General features: G+C 56.3%; 1 protein-coding gene across 13 annotated transcripts in view; it reads right to left on the minus strand.

Moving 5' to 3' along the window:
- Positions 1 to 15570, minus strand: part of MTMR14 (myotubularin related protein 14) — a 59481-nt gene that overhangs the window by 32395 nt on the left and 11516 nt on the right. For all 13 annotated transcript variants that reach the window (XM_075917276.2, XM_075917279.2, XM_075917272.2 and 10 more), the window contains 3 exons: positions 14246 to 14306; positions 9572 to 9694; positions 9046 to 9119 (listed from right to left, as the gene is read on the minus strand). In XM_075917276.2, coding sequence (XP_075773391.1) covers positions 9046 to 9119; positions 9572 to 9694; positions 14246 to 14306 — 258 coding nt within the window. The remainder of the gene's footprint in view (positions 1 to 9045; positions 9120 to 9571; positions 9695 to 14245; positions 14307 to 15570) is intronic.

Consider the following 15570-nt stretch of genomic DNA (forward strand, 5'->3'; position numbering starts at 1 on the left):
CCTCTCCTCATATGGGACCCGTTCCAAACCCCTCATCATTTTAGTTGCCCTTTTCTGAACCCTTTCCAAGGCCAAAATATCTTTTTTGAGGTGAGGAGACCACATCCGTACACAGTATTCAAGATGTGGGCGTACCATAGTTTTATACAGGGGCAGTAAGATATTCTGGGTCTTATATTCTATCCCTTTCCTAATAATTCTTAGCATCCCATTTGCCTTTTTGACCACCGCTGCACACTGCGTGGAAGTTTTCAGAGAACTGTCCACGATAACTCCAAGATCTCTTTCCTGATTTGTCGTAGCCAAATTAGCCCCCATCATACTGTACGTATAGTTGGGGTTATTTTTCCTGATGTGCATTACTTTACACTTATCCACATTACATTTCATTTGCCATTTTGTTGCCCAATCACTCAATTTGGTGAGATCTTCTTGGAGTCTCTCACAGTCTGCTTCTGTCTTGACTATCCTAAACAGTTTGGTATCATCTGCAAATTTTACTACCTCACTGCTTACCCCTTTCTCCAGATCATTTATGAATAAGTTGAAAAGGATTGGTCCCAGGACTGACCTTTGGGGTACACCACTAGTTACCCCTCTCCAATCTGAAAATTTATCATTTATTCCTACCCTTTGTTTCCTGTCTTTTAACCAGTTCTCAGTCCAAGTAAGGACCTTTCCTCTTATCCCATGGCCATGTAATTTACACAAGAGCCTTTGGTGAGGGACCTTGTCAAATGCTTTCTGAAAATCCAAGTATACTAAATCTACTGGATCCTCCTTGTCCGCATGTTTGTTAACCCCTTCAAAGAACTCTATGGGTATGTCTACACTACCCTCCTAGTTCAAACTAGGAGGGTAATGTAGGCATACTGCACTTGCAAATGAAGCCCGGGATTTGAATTTCCCGGGCTTCATTTGCATAAGCGGGGAGCCGCCATTTTTAAAACCCCACTGGTTCGAACCCCGTGCAGCGCAGCTACACGGGGCACGAACTACGTAGTTCGAACTAGGCTCATTTCATGAGGAGTAACAGTAGTTCGAACTAGGAAGCCTAGTTCAAACTACCTAGTTCATGCCCCGTGTAGCCGCGCTGCACGGGGTTCGAACCAGCGGGGTTTTAAAAATGGCGGCTCCCCGCTTATGCAAATGAAGCCCGGGAAATTCAAATCCCGGGCTTCATTTGCAAGTGCGGTATGCCTACATTACCCCGCTAGTTTGAACTAGCGGGGTAGTGTAGACATACCCTAACAGATTAGTAAGATAGGATTTCCCTTTACAAAAACCATGTTGACTTTTGTCCAACAAATTATGTTCTTCTACATGCTTCACAATTTTATTCTTTACTATTGTTTCGACTAATTTGCCCGGTACTGAAGTTAGACTTACCGGTCTGTAATTGCCAGGATCGCCTCTAGAGCCCTTTTTAAATATTGGTGTCACATTGGCTACCTTCCAGTCATTAGGTACGGAAGCCGATTTAAAGGATAGGTTACAAACCACAGATAATAGCTCAGCAATTTCCCATTTGAGTTCTTTTAGAACCCTTGGATGAATGCCATCCGGTCCCGGAGATTTGTTAACATTAAGTTTTTCTATTTGTTCCAAAACCTCCTCTAATGACACTTCAATCCGGGACAGTTCCTCAGATTCATCACCCACAAAGGACGGTGCAGATTCAGGAATCTCCCCAACATCCTCAGCCGTGAAGACTGAAGCAAAGAAATCATTTAGTTTCTCCGCAATGGCTTCATCGTCCTTGCTTGCTCCTTTTATAGCTCGATCATCTAGGGGACCCACAGGTTTTTTAGCAGGCTTTCTGCTTCTAATGTACTTAAAAAACATTTTGTTATTTCTTTTTGAGTTTTTGGCTAGCTGTTCCTCAAAATCTTTTTTTGCTTTTCTTATTACCTGTTTACACTTGATTTTACAGTGTTTATGTTCCCTTCTATTTATCTCACTAGGATTGGACTTCCACTTCTTAAAAGATACCTTTTTGTCCCTCACTGCTTCTTTTACATGGTGGTTAAGCCACAGTGACTCTTTTTTAGGTCTCTTGCTATGTTTTTTAATTTGGGGTATACATTTAAGTTGGGCCTCTATTATGGTGTCTTTAAAAAGTTTCCATGCAGCTTTCAGGGATTTGGCTCTAGTCACTGTGCCTTTTAATTTCTGTTTAACTAACCTCCTCATTTTTGCGTAATTCCCCTTTTTGAAATTAAATGCCAGGGTGCTGGACTGCTGAGGTGTTCTTCCCACCACAGGAATGTTGAATGTTATTATATTATGGTCACTATTCCCAAGCGGTCCTGTAACGGTTATATCCTGGACCTGATCCTGCACTCCACTCAGGACTAAATCGAGAATTGCCTCTCCCCTTGTGGGTTCCTGCACCAGCTGCTCTAAGAAGCAGTTATTTAAGCCATTGAGAAATTTTATCTCCGCTTCTCTTCCTGAGGTGACATGTATCCAGTCAATATGGGGGTAATTAAAATCCCCCATTATTACAGAGTTCTCTATTTTGGTAGCCTCTCTAATCTCCCTCAGCATTTCTATGTCAGTATCGCTGTCCTGGTCAGGTGGTCGGTAATATATCCCTACTGCTAATTTCTTATTATTGGAGCATGGAATTTCTATCCATAGCGATTCTATGGAACATGTTGATTCACTTAATATTTTTATTTCATTTGATTCTACATTATCTTTCACATACAGTGCCACTCCGCCACCCACCCGGCCTGCTCTATCCTTTCTATATATTTTATATCCCGGTATGATTGTGTCCCACAGATTTTCCTCATTCCAGCAGGTTTCAGTGATGCCTATTATGTCTATCTCCTCCTTTAATACGAGGTACTCTAGTTCACCCATCTTATTAGTCAGACTCCTAGCATTTGTGTACAAGCACTTTAAAAATTTGCCACTGGTTATTTGTCTGCCCTTCCCTGATGCATTGGATTCCCTGCGCAGACCGAGCCCCCAATCCCAGGCAGCTGGGCCACCACCGGGAAGGACTCCAGGGGCCGGCCCAGCAGGGAAATGGGCCGTTGCGGCGGAGCGTCCGCCCTGAGCACGAGCCCCGCCCGATGGAAGCGGCACCCAGCAACTCTCCGGGAAGTCACACTGGGCAGCGGGAGCCCCGGCACAGACTGCTCAGCTCCCGCATGCCTGTTGTGGGGCGCAGGCGGCCATGCTCTCTCCAGCCTCGTGCTGCAGCAGCAGGGCACGGCGCAGGCAGACTGCCCAGGGGCGGGGTGCGCAACCGGGCCGGCACACGTAGGGAATCAGCCATTGCTCTTGGAGCAAATGGCGGCCGACCCAATGCCCACCCCACCCAGAGGGCCGTAGACACGGAGCTGTCAAGGGGCTTTCCAATCCCACAAGGCAGCTCGGAGCGATGGCAGAGAGAAAGGGGCCGAGCGACTCCCAGGAGCACAAGCGCCACTCCAGACCCCTCTTCGGTCTGGGAGCTCCGCCGGGGCCACCCAGCCCCATACGCCCCTGCAAAGTCCCAGCTCGGAGCAGCTTTCCAGCCAAGAGCTGGAGACTGTATGACGCCACCCGCAATCTCAGGGCTGGTCCCAAGATCTGCCATGCTGCACACATGCACTTCACCCACGGCCAGGCCGGCCGACTGTGTCCAGCCTGTGGGGAGGGGGGCAGCGCGGGGCCAGGCCAGCTGACTGCGTCCAGCCCGCGGGGAGGGGGGCAGCGTGGCTGTCAGCACAGGAGGGGCTCCCCAGAAACCCTCCTGCCTCCACTGCCGGCCCTCAGCCCCTGCTTGCCAGATCACCATGGGAGGGGGCTGCCGTGGCCATAGCAGCGCACTGCAGAAACCACCTGTTAGGAGAGGTAGGTCTTCCGTGGACAGAGCTCACACCCATTGTGTGGCGGGGCTACAAGCTGTGCCCTGCAGGGAGACCACGTGCTGTGGTGGGACCATGCGAGGGGAGGACCAAGGGGCTGCCCTGGCTGACAGGAACGAGCTGATATGCCTGGGCAACCCGTCAGCGCTGGGGCCAGGCCCGGTGCCTGACGCGGGATGTGATCCATGCTGAGACGTGTGCAGACGGGCCTGGGACCCTCCATTCCTCCGCTGGCGCGAGCAGGGACTCCAGGGCCTTCCAAAGGGCTTTGTGTGCGCTGGAAAAGGCCAGGGCACCTGACAGCAAAAGAGTGAACCAGTCTGCACCCGAGACAGGCTCAGGGCTAGGGCAGAGGTGGGGGTGCGGGGACGGAGGGGAGGGATGGGGGTTGGGGTGCAGGAGGGGCTCAGGGCAGAGGCGGTGGGGCAGGGACGCAGGCCGTGGCTGGAGGGGAGGAATGGGGGTTGGGGTGCAGGAGGGGCTCAGGGCAGAGGTGGGAGTGCGGGGACGCAGGCCGTGGCTGGAGGGGAGGGATGGGGGTTGGGGTGCAGGAGGGGCTCAGGGCAGAGGTGGGAGTGCGGGGACGGAGGCCGTGGCCGGAGGGGAGGGATGGGGGTTGGGGTGCAGGAGGGGCTCAGGGCAGAGGCGGTGGTGCAGGGACTGAGGCCGTGGCCGGAGGGGAGGGATGGGGGTTGGGGTGCAGGCGGGGCTCAGGGCAGAGGTGGGGGTACGGGGACGCAGGCCGTGGCTGGAGGGGAGGGATGGGGGTTGGGGTGCAGGAGGGGCTCAGGGCAGAGGTGGGAGTGCGGGGACGGAGGCCGTGGCCGGAGGGGAGGGATGGGGGTTGGGGTGCAGGAGGGGCTCAGGGCAGAGGTGGGAGTGCGGGGACGCAGGCCGTGGCTGGAGGGGAGGGATGGGGGTTGGGGTGCAGGAGGGGCTCAGGGCAGAGGTGGGGGTACGGGGACGCAGGCCGTGGCCGGAGGGGAGGGATGGGGGTTGGGGTGCAGGCGGGGCTCAGGGCAGAGGTGGGAGTACGGGGACGCAGGCCGTGGCTGGAGGGGAGGGATGGGGGTTGGGGTGCAGGAGGGGCTCAGGGCAGAGGCGGTGGTGCAGGGACTGAGGCCGTGGCCGGAGGGGAGGGATGGGGGTTGGGGTGCAGGCGGGGCTCAGGGCAGAGGTGGGGGTACGGGGACGCAGGCCGTGGCTGGAGGGGAGGGATGGGGGTTGGGGTGCAGGAGGGGCTCAGGGCAGAGGTGGGGGTACGGGGACGCAGGCCGTGGCTGGAGGGGAGGGATGGGGGTTGGGGTGCAGGCAGGGCTCAGGGCAGAGGTGGGGGTGCGGGGACGCAGGCCGTGGCTGGAGGGGAGGGATGGGGGTTGGGGTGCAGGAGGGGCTCAGGGCAGAGGTGGGAGTGCGGGGACGCAGGCCGTGGCCGGAGGGGAGGGATGGGGGTTGGGGTGCAGGAGGGGCTCAGGGCAGAGGCGGTGGTGCAGGGACTGAGGCCGTGGCCGGAGGGGAGGGATGGGGGTTGGGGTGCAGGCGGGGCTCAGGGCAGAGGTGGGGGTACGGGGACGCAGGCCGTGGCTGGAGGGGAGGGATGGGGGTTGGGGTGCAGGAGGGGCTCAGGGCAGAGGTGGGGGTGCGGGGACGCAGGCCGTGGCTGGGGCCTGCCCTTGGGGATTAGGCACTGGCGGGAGTAGAAGCCTTTCTCCTGAACTCTATGGGATGCCCGTCCTGCCCAGCAGCAGCTACTGAGCAGGGCCCTGCATTGGCCTGGGGAGGGCACTGCCTGGGTCCAATGCCCCAGACACAGCGGTGAGAGCCGAGCAGGGCCCACGCGCACTAGAGCTGGGCTCTGGGAGGGGAGGAGGGCGACGGGCTGGTGCGCTGTCCTTGGGTCCCCTTCAAAAGCCCGATTCAGGCCCCTGGCGCCGCTGGGCTCGGCCACGCCCCACTCGGGGGGGATCCGGAGCGTCTCCACTTCCTGGTGCTGGCGAGGTCCCGCTGGAGCGCCCGGCAGGACTGTGGGGCAGGCTGGGGCTTGCTGACCCTGGCTGTGAGCCCAGGGCGTGACTGCCTAGGGGCATACGGGTCACTCCCAAGCCCCTCAGACTGTGCAGCTGCCAACCAGCTTCTGCGAAAAGGGGAGGCCCTGGGCGGAGCCAAGGGAGGGACCAGACCAGGGAATCCCCAGGTGATCCATGGCCTCTTCCCCTCCCCAGACACAGGCCAGGGCCACCCTCCCTATGGCCGGCGCGGAGTCCACAGAATCCAGGGCAACCCACTCGCCTCCTCTGGGATCGCTGCAAATTCTGAGCCAGCGCTGTCACGTTACTGGATCTTGAGGGGAGCAGCCAGATCACTGCTGCACCCAGAGGTGGGGGTGCTGGCCCCAAGAATGGTATAGAAGGGGGCCAAATGAGGTGCTGAATAGAAGCTTATTATCTGATAATCCTATGTAAGCTATTTATGTGGCTGTATAATGTCTGTGTGGATACTGGATATTTCTCTGCATGTGGTTGAGCATTGGGCAGAGCCCGGCCTGTGGACATGCTAATCAGCGAGGCCCTGTGGGACAATGGCACTCGATGGGCCAAGGACACACCTAAAGAATGAGGGCAGACACCTAAGAGCGGCCAGCAGAGAGAGGCTGAGGACCAGGTGATCTCCTGCAGCCAAGAAGAGACCAGGAAGGAGGGATAAAGATGCCATGTGGCTGACTCCATCTTGTTCTCAGCTCAGCACTTCATCCCAGAGGCAGCAGTGCAGGGATCGAAGAGCCCGGAAGAGCTGTGAACCCATCCTGATGCTAGGATGTGCAACAAGGACTTTTAAACCAGCAGCTGTAACATCTCTGCTAGAGCCTGCATCGAGGACTGGGAGATTCGGTGCATGTGACGTACTATCCTTTAACAACCTGACTCTCATGCTTTTCTTTCTTGTGGTAATAAACCTTTAGTTGTTAGATGCTAAAGGATTGGCCCAGCGTGATTTGTGGGTAAGGTCCAGAGGGTAAATTGACCAGGGATCTGTGGCTGGTTTCTTGGAACCGGACAGAACTTGTTCGGGGTAGGTGGGATTGGGTGCTAGGACCCCCCCAACCAGGTATGAGGCCCGGGGCCATCTGGGGCACGGATATTGCTGGGGTGTCGGAGGGGTTTTGCTCGTGAGGCTTCAGGCAGGCAGCTGAAGCGCTCTGTGGGACTGGTTTGTGGCCTGTTTGGAGAGGTCACCAGCCTGGGGGCTGTAAGGAGCCCCGGATTTGAGCAATTCGCCCTGAGCGGACGCCCTCAGCTGTGCCCAGACATGGCCCGGTCCGTCACAAGCGCCCACAAGGAGCAGCCTCTGGCGTGTGGCCAGGGAGATCCAGGGGTCACATGAGGCTGGGCGCGGACGCGGGGCTGGGGCCCGTCACACAACTCTTGCAGAGGTCCAGCGCCTCAGCCTCCTGGCTTTTGGAGGCGGCATGTTCCCAGCTGGGGTGAGCAGTCCAGTCAGGTGCTCACACGGCTTTGGCCACCCCTTTCGCTTACAAAGCGCCTCAGCACTGCTGGCCACGATGTCGAGGGGCCCCCCTCGGCCTGCAGACGGAGGTTCTCCACCGGCCAAGCACCCATTTCCCTGGTGGTCCCTGCTAGCACCTCCTGCCCGACAGGGCACCAGGTCCCCAGTGGCAGCAGGGCGGAGCACCACGTTACCACCGCTTAGGGTGCACACTCGGAGACCTGCGCCCTGCCTCAGACAGGAAGGCTGGGCAGGGCTTGCCTAGACACGGCCCCCACCCCGGGGTCTCTGGAGATCCAAGTGGCCAGAGGAGTCCCTGGGGACAGGTGCCACTGAGGCCCGCAGGGTCTGGTCTGTGGGGTGCCACTGAGGCCTGGTCTGTGGGGTGATGCCTCCGTCTGGAGACACGGGTCTCCGGCGAGCGCCCTGACACAGACCAGGGGTGTCCAGCATCGCTGGCTTCCCTGATACCCCATCGGAGGCAGCGTTGCCATCGGCACCACGCAGGCCAGGCCTGTCGACACCAGCAAGGTGACAGGGCAGGTGGCACTGACATTGGGGCTGTGTCAGCTCCAGCAAGTCCCGGGCCACCTCGAACGTACCCTGCCTGGCGGGGGGGCCTGGGTCACCTGCCCCCCACTTCTGGCTCTGGACTCACCGGCTCCCTGAATGGTGGGAATCGAAGGCTGTGTGGTGAGTGAGGCAGGCTCGGGGGGCCCGGCAGAGGACGCACCCTGTGGCCCCTCTGCCCTCTTCTTCCTAGAGCGATGCCCCCACGTGCTGGGCTTCAGGGCTGGAGGCCAGTACTCCCGGGTAGTCGCCTCCTTTGGCGCGAGGGGTCCCGTATGGATGCCGGAGCCACTTGGGGACAGAGCGCTGCCTCCATCAGCAGGCACTTCAGCCAGGCGTCTCTCCCCTTCGCCCTAGGTCTTGCACTTTCCGCCTGGTGACCCTCCCTGAGCCCTTCAGGCAGGAGTTGCACAGGCCGCCGCGTGGCAGAGGGGCCAGGGGCTTCCCACAGGCCTTAGCCTGGCTCTGAGGGAGCGGGAGGGGACCCCCAACCAATGGAGGCTGCCAGCAGGACAACGGCCAAGAGCTATTAGCACCCCCAGGCGGCAAGGGGGAGCTGAGCCCTAGCACGCTGCCACAGCGGTGCCATGCCAGGGGCTCCCCAGCCGAGCCATCGGGCACTCCCCGCGTCCATGGAGACGGCTCCCCCCTGTGGGGGTGCAGCCGGGAGCCCTGAGAAGCCGCCTCCCGCTGTTTGGGTTTCTGTGGCTAGCGTCCTGCACTACGCTCCCGGTTTGCGTCTCAGGCACCGCGCTGCGGCCGCCAGAGCCTGGCAATGCTTGTACAGGTCGAATCCTTGGGGAGAGCTGAGCTCCGTTCTCCGCCAAAGGCCCATGCCCAGCCTGTGGCCCCGGCACACACTGGAGCCCGAGGGGGCTGCCATACCCCGGAAGCATGTGAGCCAGACAGGGCTTGCGGCTAGCCCCCTGCACGGGGGCCCCCACACTGCGGAGGGAGGAAACGGGCCGGCACCAGGAGGGCCCACCACAGATGGATGCTGCCGCGCCCATTGGCCCATTCCCACTCTGAGAGACGGTCCCCTCCTCCAGGAATCAGACAGCCAGCAGGTCCAGCTTCTCCCCACCCAGCGGCACGTGGCCCCTACCTGGATACGGGATGGAGAGGAGGGTGAAGTCAGCGTAGCGCTGGGCTTTGTCCACTTTCTCGGAGGAGGTCACGCTGAGGAGGAGAGAACAGGGCTCAGCACACGGAGAACCTGCAGCGAAGCCATTCCTCCGACCCTGCTCCAGACCAGACCGTCCCAGGCGAGGGGCAAGAGTCCAGCGCGTGGACAGTTGCCCCAGCTCAGCCCAGGATTCCCAAACACTCCTCCTCCCACCCCAAGAGGAGTCTCCCAATCGACCGTCACACCAGCTCGGCCTCCCCGGAGGAATCCCATCACCACTCCGGGGACTGCGCCCCACAGCCCCCCACGACACACAGGAATCTCACGCAGAAGACAACCAAGTCCAGCAGCCTGCTGGAGCAGGGACGGAAGAGAGGGGCGGGCCTCTGGATTTCCCTGCAAGGCACCAGCTGAAGGCCTGGAGAACCCTCCAGGGGAGCAGGGAGGAAGCCAGCACACAGCGACCGCGCAGCGCCCCCATGGGGACGAAGAGCGCCAGACTCACTTTAAGCCAAACTTCACCTTCTTGTTCTCCACCATCAGGTCACAGATGTACCTGACAGACAGGTAGCGGAGCAGCTTGATATCGTGGCCCCGGACCTTGTCAAAGAGCTGGGAGTCGGCGTTTCTGCAACCAAGTACAGGGCGAGGCGCCATTCTCAGGGCCAGTCCTGAGCTGAGAGGTTCGAACGTCTAACCAGGGCTGAGCGGAGCCTGGGCTAGACCCCCCGCAGCACTGACCCTGAGATCTCCCGCCCTGCCCTGCGCTGAGAAGCGGGCTCCTACCCGGACTGCCCAGCTTTTTCGCGTTGGGCGCTGTCTACACAGCCCTCCGTCTGAGCGCCCCTTCCCCCACTCCTCGCACAGGGAGGGTCACCGAGTCGGAGGGAGCAGTCCTCCAGCTCGACACGATAGCAAAATAACTGCCTGTGTGGAAACGCAGACTGTGCTGTGTAGACATAGCCTAAGAGCGCAGAGGCGAAGGGCTGAGGCAGTCTCAGAACCTGCGGGACTTTCTGCAATTGACTTACATTGGAGAAAAAGTGCACAGCACCAAGCAAGCAAGGCAGGCCTCGGCTCGAACATCTGGAGCCCACGTGCTTGGCCATCCTCAGAAAACAGCATCTCCCGAAAGCCCTCTGGAGCGCCCCACCTGCAAAGGCGGCCCAACTTCCTGCATTTTCCTGGCTGCCCCAGCTACCTGCTTCCACATAACTACAGCATGGAAGCCTCAGACCCGCAATGGAGCCCTCTAGGCCTGGCCTAGCAAGAGCTGGTAAGAAAGGAGGCAACCGCTTCAGGGGCTGATATGCCCAGACAGGGCTGAACTCGGGCTCAACACGGACTTGGAGTCCCCTGAATTGATTCCTGCTTCACGTCCCGCAGGACGAACACGACCTCTCAGTGGCACAGCTCTGAGCTGCTCCCACTGCCGTGGAGCTGTCGATTCAGCGCAGTTAACTCAGCCAATTCTTTTTTTTACTAAAAATTAATTGTGAGTAATTGCACTGTTAAGTAGCAGAATGCTAACTGAAATCGATGGAAGGGTCTTCTACATTTTCAGATATCTTGATTTCTATTACAAAGCAGAATAGAAAGGTACAGCACTCACTTTATATTATTTTCATGACAAATATTTGCCCTGTAAAAATTATCAAAGAAATTGTATTTTTCAAGTTCTCTTATGCAAGTACTGTAGTGCAATTTCTACCGTGAAAGTGTACTTTACAAATATACTTTTCTTGTGTTACATAACTGCACTCAAAACCAAAACAACATACAACTTTACAGCCTGAGAGTCCGCTCAGCCCTATTTCTGGGTCAGCTACACAAAGACACTTGTTTACGATTGTGGGAGATACTGCTGCCTGCTGCTTATTTATGTCGGCGCCTGAAAGCACAAACAGCAATTGCACAACCCTTTTCAATCTACGTGTAGACAGGACAAACATCAGCACACCCCTTCATGCGTCGGCCAGAGAAGAGACTTCCACGCTACTGATGCTCGTTAAAAAAAGTGTTAACATTTGTGCCTGTACTCCTTGGGGAAAAACTATATAGTGCCTCTTCTTTTACATGCATTCTGCCACATATTTCAGGTGATAGCAGTCTCAGACGGGAACCCAGAACATGTCTGTTTTAAGAACATTTTCACAGTGGATTTGAGAAAACAAAGAAGGTACCAACGTGAGATTTCTAAAAATAACTACGGCAACTCAAGAATTTGAAGTGCCATCCAAAATCTGAGCGGGACGAGGTGTGAAGCATGCGTTCACAAGCCTTAAAAGAGCAGCACTATCAAATCTGAACCACCAAAAAAGAAAATCAACCTTCTGCTGGTAGCATCTTATTCAAAGGATATAAACGAACATGCCTCGGTCGCCTCCGCTTTGGCTCATTCTTGAGCAGAGCCCATCCTTAGCATGGACACAGCCTCTGGAATGGTGTCTGGAGCACAAAGGAACATAGGAATCTTTAGCATATCTGGCATATAAATATCTTGCAATGCCGGCTACCACAGCAACAAGCGTATCCCCATTCTCACTTTCAGAGCTCGATGGACAAGATTAAGGGAGAGGTAGAAGGGTATCGGTGCACGGGATGAGAATTAACAACTTGAGGTTCGCGGATGATATCGTTATCATCGAGGAAGATGAAGAGAAGCTAACGAGAACGGTGCAGGTGCTAAATGAGGAAGGGAAGCGGTCTGGACTGATTATGAATATTGATAAAACAATGGTATTTGGAGATAAGGAAATAGGAAGGAAGATCAGTGTAGATGGGATCGCACTAGAGAACGTTGAGAAGTTCACATATTTGGGGAGCAACTTGACACATGATCTAGACCGTGGGTTCCCAAACTGGGGGGCCATGAGGCGATCCAGCCTCCCCCCTCCCCCATTAAGTTTTGCTGCCCTGTTCAGTTCCTTTTTTCTTTGATCAACAAGTTTTGCTTCTATTGGGGGGGGGGGGGAAAGGCATGTGAGGGTTTTTCAAAAATCAAAAAGGGGGGGGGGGTGTGATGCCAAAAAGTTTGGGAACCACTGATCTAGACTGTAAGAAGGAAATAGCGAAAGCAAGAGTGAGTTTGACGGCGATGGATAAGATCTGGAAAAGTAAAGCGATTAGCTTAGGAAAGAAGCTGAGCATCTTGAAAACATATGGATGAGAGACATGGGTGATAACGAAAGATTCGAAGAGAAGGATATTGGCATTCGAGAGGAGTTGTTATAGAAAGCTCCTGAGGCTAGGATGGATGCAGAAGGTCATCAACGAGGAATTCTATAGGAAGATTCAGCCAAAAGAGAACCTACGGCAGAAGGTTGTACAACGGAAGGTACAGCTATTCGGGCAGATCTGCAGAATGAACGATGATTGAAAAGTTAAGCCCTGGTATTTGGCATAATGGCTGGTGCGAATAGGAGAGGCAGACCCCACTGAGAATGGGGAGATGATCTAGTAGATTGGCGCGGAGCTAGTCTACAGAAATCAGCCACTCCGCACTGGACAGGGAAAGATGAAGGAAATAGTGAGGGAGGCATCAGACACCAACAGGCGTTGAGCCTCTGGCTGTTGAGGATGATGATGAATGCTGGCTGCAACAGCGCCATGCGAATCCCCGTTCTCACTTTCAGGTGACATTGGAAACAAGGAGCAGGCAGCATTCTCTCCTACAAATTGTAACCAAACTGGTCTGTCTCACCAACTGGCTGAACAAGAAGTAGGACTGAGTGGATTTGTAGGCTCTAAAGTTTTATGCTGTTTTGTTTCTGAATGTGGGAAGGGAATGGGGGGGGCTTGTACATAATCCACATTTGTAAGTTTACCTTTCATGATTAGGGCCCTACCAAATTCACAGTCCATTTTGGTCAATTGCATAGTCATAAGATTTTTAAAATCATAAATGTCATGTTTTCAGCTAAGTCTGAAATGTCAGTGCTGTAACTGCAGAAGTCCTGACCCAAGGCCTTGGAGGGTTCCAAGGTTACTGTAGGGGGCTGCAATACTGCTACCCTTACTTCTCCGCTGCTGCTAGCGGAGGTGCTGCCTTCAAGAGCTGGGCACATGAAGAGCAGTGGCTGCTGGCTGGGAGCCCAGCTCTGAAGGCAGTGCTGCCACCAGCAGCAGCACAGAAGGGTTTTGTGGTCTAGAATCACCCCCATTTTGCACTGCTGCCTGCAGAGCTAGGCCCTCGATCAGCTGCTGCCACTCTCTGGCCACCCGGCTCTAAAGACAGCACCCAAGGGGGACAAGACAGCCCCCAACATTGTGAGCTCCCGTTTTGGGTCAGTAGTCCCAGACTGAGAGACGCTGGTCTCCTCGTGACACCTGGAGAGTACAGGGTAAAAGCTCACAGAAGAACAGATTTTTTCAGGAAGACCAGATGTGTTTTTCGTGGCCGTGAATTTTAGTCATGATAAAAAGATTGCACCACATGCTTGTATTCGCTGAAGGAAACATACCATTGCTTTGTTTTCTTTACACAATGCAAATATTAGTAATAAATACGGGAGCACTGTGCACCTTGCATTCTGTGCTGGAACTGAACTCACCATATTTCAATAAATGGTACTTTCCTTGCTTAACACCGCGCCTGGTACCATTCATCTGCTGATCGCTTCCCAGCCCTGCTCTGTCCCCACGCTGTACTGAACCTCTCTCTTTCAGCACTGCTCTGCCACCCCCCCCAGTCATGATTCGGCAGGATTTCCCTTCCAGGTACAGTTGCTGCACTTTGGCAAGCGGAATGCTGCTCCTTTGGGGGCCTCTTCCTGTGCCGCTCCATCACGGGCTGCAGTCACATGTGCAGCCTGGTCCTCGCTACCCCTTCTCCTCTGGCTGGGATATACACCTGCTAGTCTCAGAAGTGCCATTTCTGTGTAAATTAGGAGCCTCTTGAATGTCTTGCATCTGCCTGCCCCAGTCCCTCCCTCTCAGCCTTCCATGAGGGCTTAGGAGCCTTTAGAGCTGCCTGGCCCAGTGTGCTAGCACATCAGCGTCTCGGTTTGTACCTACATCCAGAAACATTCAGAAGAGCTCATCTTCACGAGCCAAGAAGCCCACAGCTCGCAGTGCCCCACCCTGCTCCCACAGTCCAGCTTAGCCTGGGAGGTGCTGGAAATTCAAGGGCCAATCAGATCTGCCCTCTTTTCTCCCCTCCCAAATGCCACATACAGACCTGAACACAGTATCTTCTTCTGAAAGGTCTTCGGGATCGGCCCAAGCATCGTCAGAGCCCCCTGCAGGACGCCACAGCAGGGACAACAGATAAGTAACAACTCCAAACTCCCCCCACAAGTGGCGTGCCGGTTGGCTCTGTCACTCGACAGATCTCCACTGTGACCATCCTCAGCAGGTCACAGAGCCACGGCAGCCCCACGCCCCACGCTTGCTTGTGCTCTCTCCAGCCTAGGTTTAGACAGCCCCGGCGCTGGGCTCCTACCACGTCCCTGGAGACACACATACCACCACCCTGCCTGGACTGCCTGCCCTCTGCCCTTTCCCTAGCTATAGTCCATGCAACACAGCAAGTCTCTCCCTTTAGTGGCATGCAGCAGGCTGGACACACTGGTGCCAGAGAGTCGCCCTCCCTGGCATGCAGCAGGCTGGACACACTGGTGCCCGAGAGTCGCCCTCCCTGGCATGCAGCAGCCTGGACACACTGGTGCCCGAGAGTCGCCCTCCGTGGCATGCAGCAGGCTGGACACACTGGTGCCCGAGAGTCGCCCTCCGTGGCATGCAGCAGGCTGGACACACTGGTGCCAGAGAGTCGCCCTCCCTGGCATGCAGCAGCCTGGAAACAATGGTGCCAGAGAGTCGCCCTCCCTGGCATGCAGCAGGCTGAACACACTGGTGCCAGAGAGTCGCCCTCCGTGGCATGCAGCAGCCTGGACACACTGGTGCCAGAGAGTCGCCCTCCGTGGCATGCAGCAGGCTGGACACACTGGTGCCCGAGAGTCGCCCTCCCTGGCATGCAGCAGCCTGGACACACTGGTGCCAGAGAGTCGCCCTCCATGGCATGCAGCAGGCTGAACACACTGGTGCCAGAGAGTCGCCCTCCGTGGCATGCAGCAGGCTGAACACACTGGTGCCCGAGAGTCGCCCTCCCTGGCATGCAGCAGCCTGGACACACTGGTTCCCGAGAGTCGCCCTCCGTGGCATGCAGCAGGCTGGACACACTGGTGCCAGAGAGTCGCCCTCCCTGGCATGCAGCAGCCTGGACACACTGGTTCCCGAGAGTCGCCCTCCGTGGCATGAAGCAGGCTGGACACACTGGTGCCAGAGAGTCGCCCTCCCTGGCATGCAGCAGCCTGGAAGCAATGGTGCCAGAGAGTCGCCCTCCCTGGCATGCAGCAGGCTGAACACACTGGTGCCAGAGAGTCGCCCTCCCTGGCATGCAGCAGCCTGGAAACAATGGTGCCCGAGAGTCGCCCTCCGTGGCATGCAGCAGGCTGGACACACTGGTGCCTTTACACCTTTTGCTAGTAGTCACTGAACTCTCAA

The sequence above is a fragment of the Pelodiscus sinensis genome, chromosome 11 (assembly GCF_052426305.1).
Source record: "Pelodiscus sinensis isolate ZL-2025 chromosome 11, ASM5242630v1, whole genome shotgun sequence".
Classification (NCBI taxonomy): Eukaryota; Metazoa; Chordata; order Testudines; family Trionychidae; genus Pelodiscus; species Pelodiscus sinensis.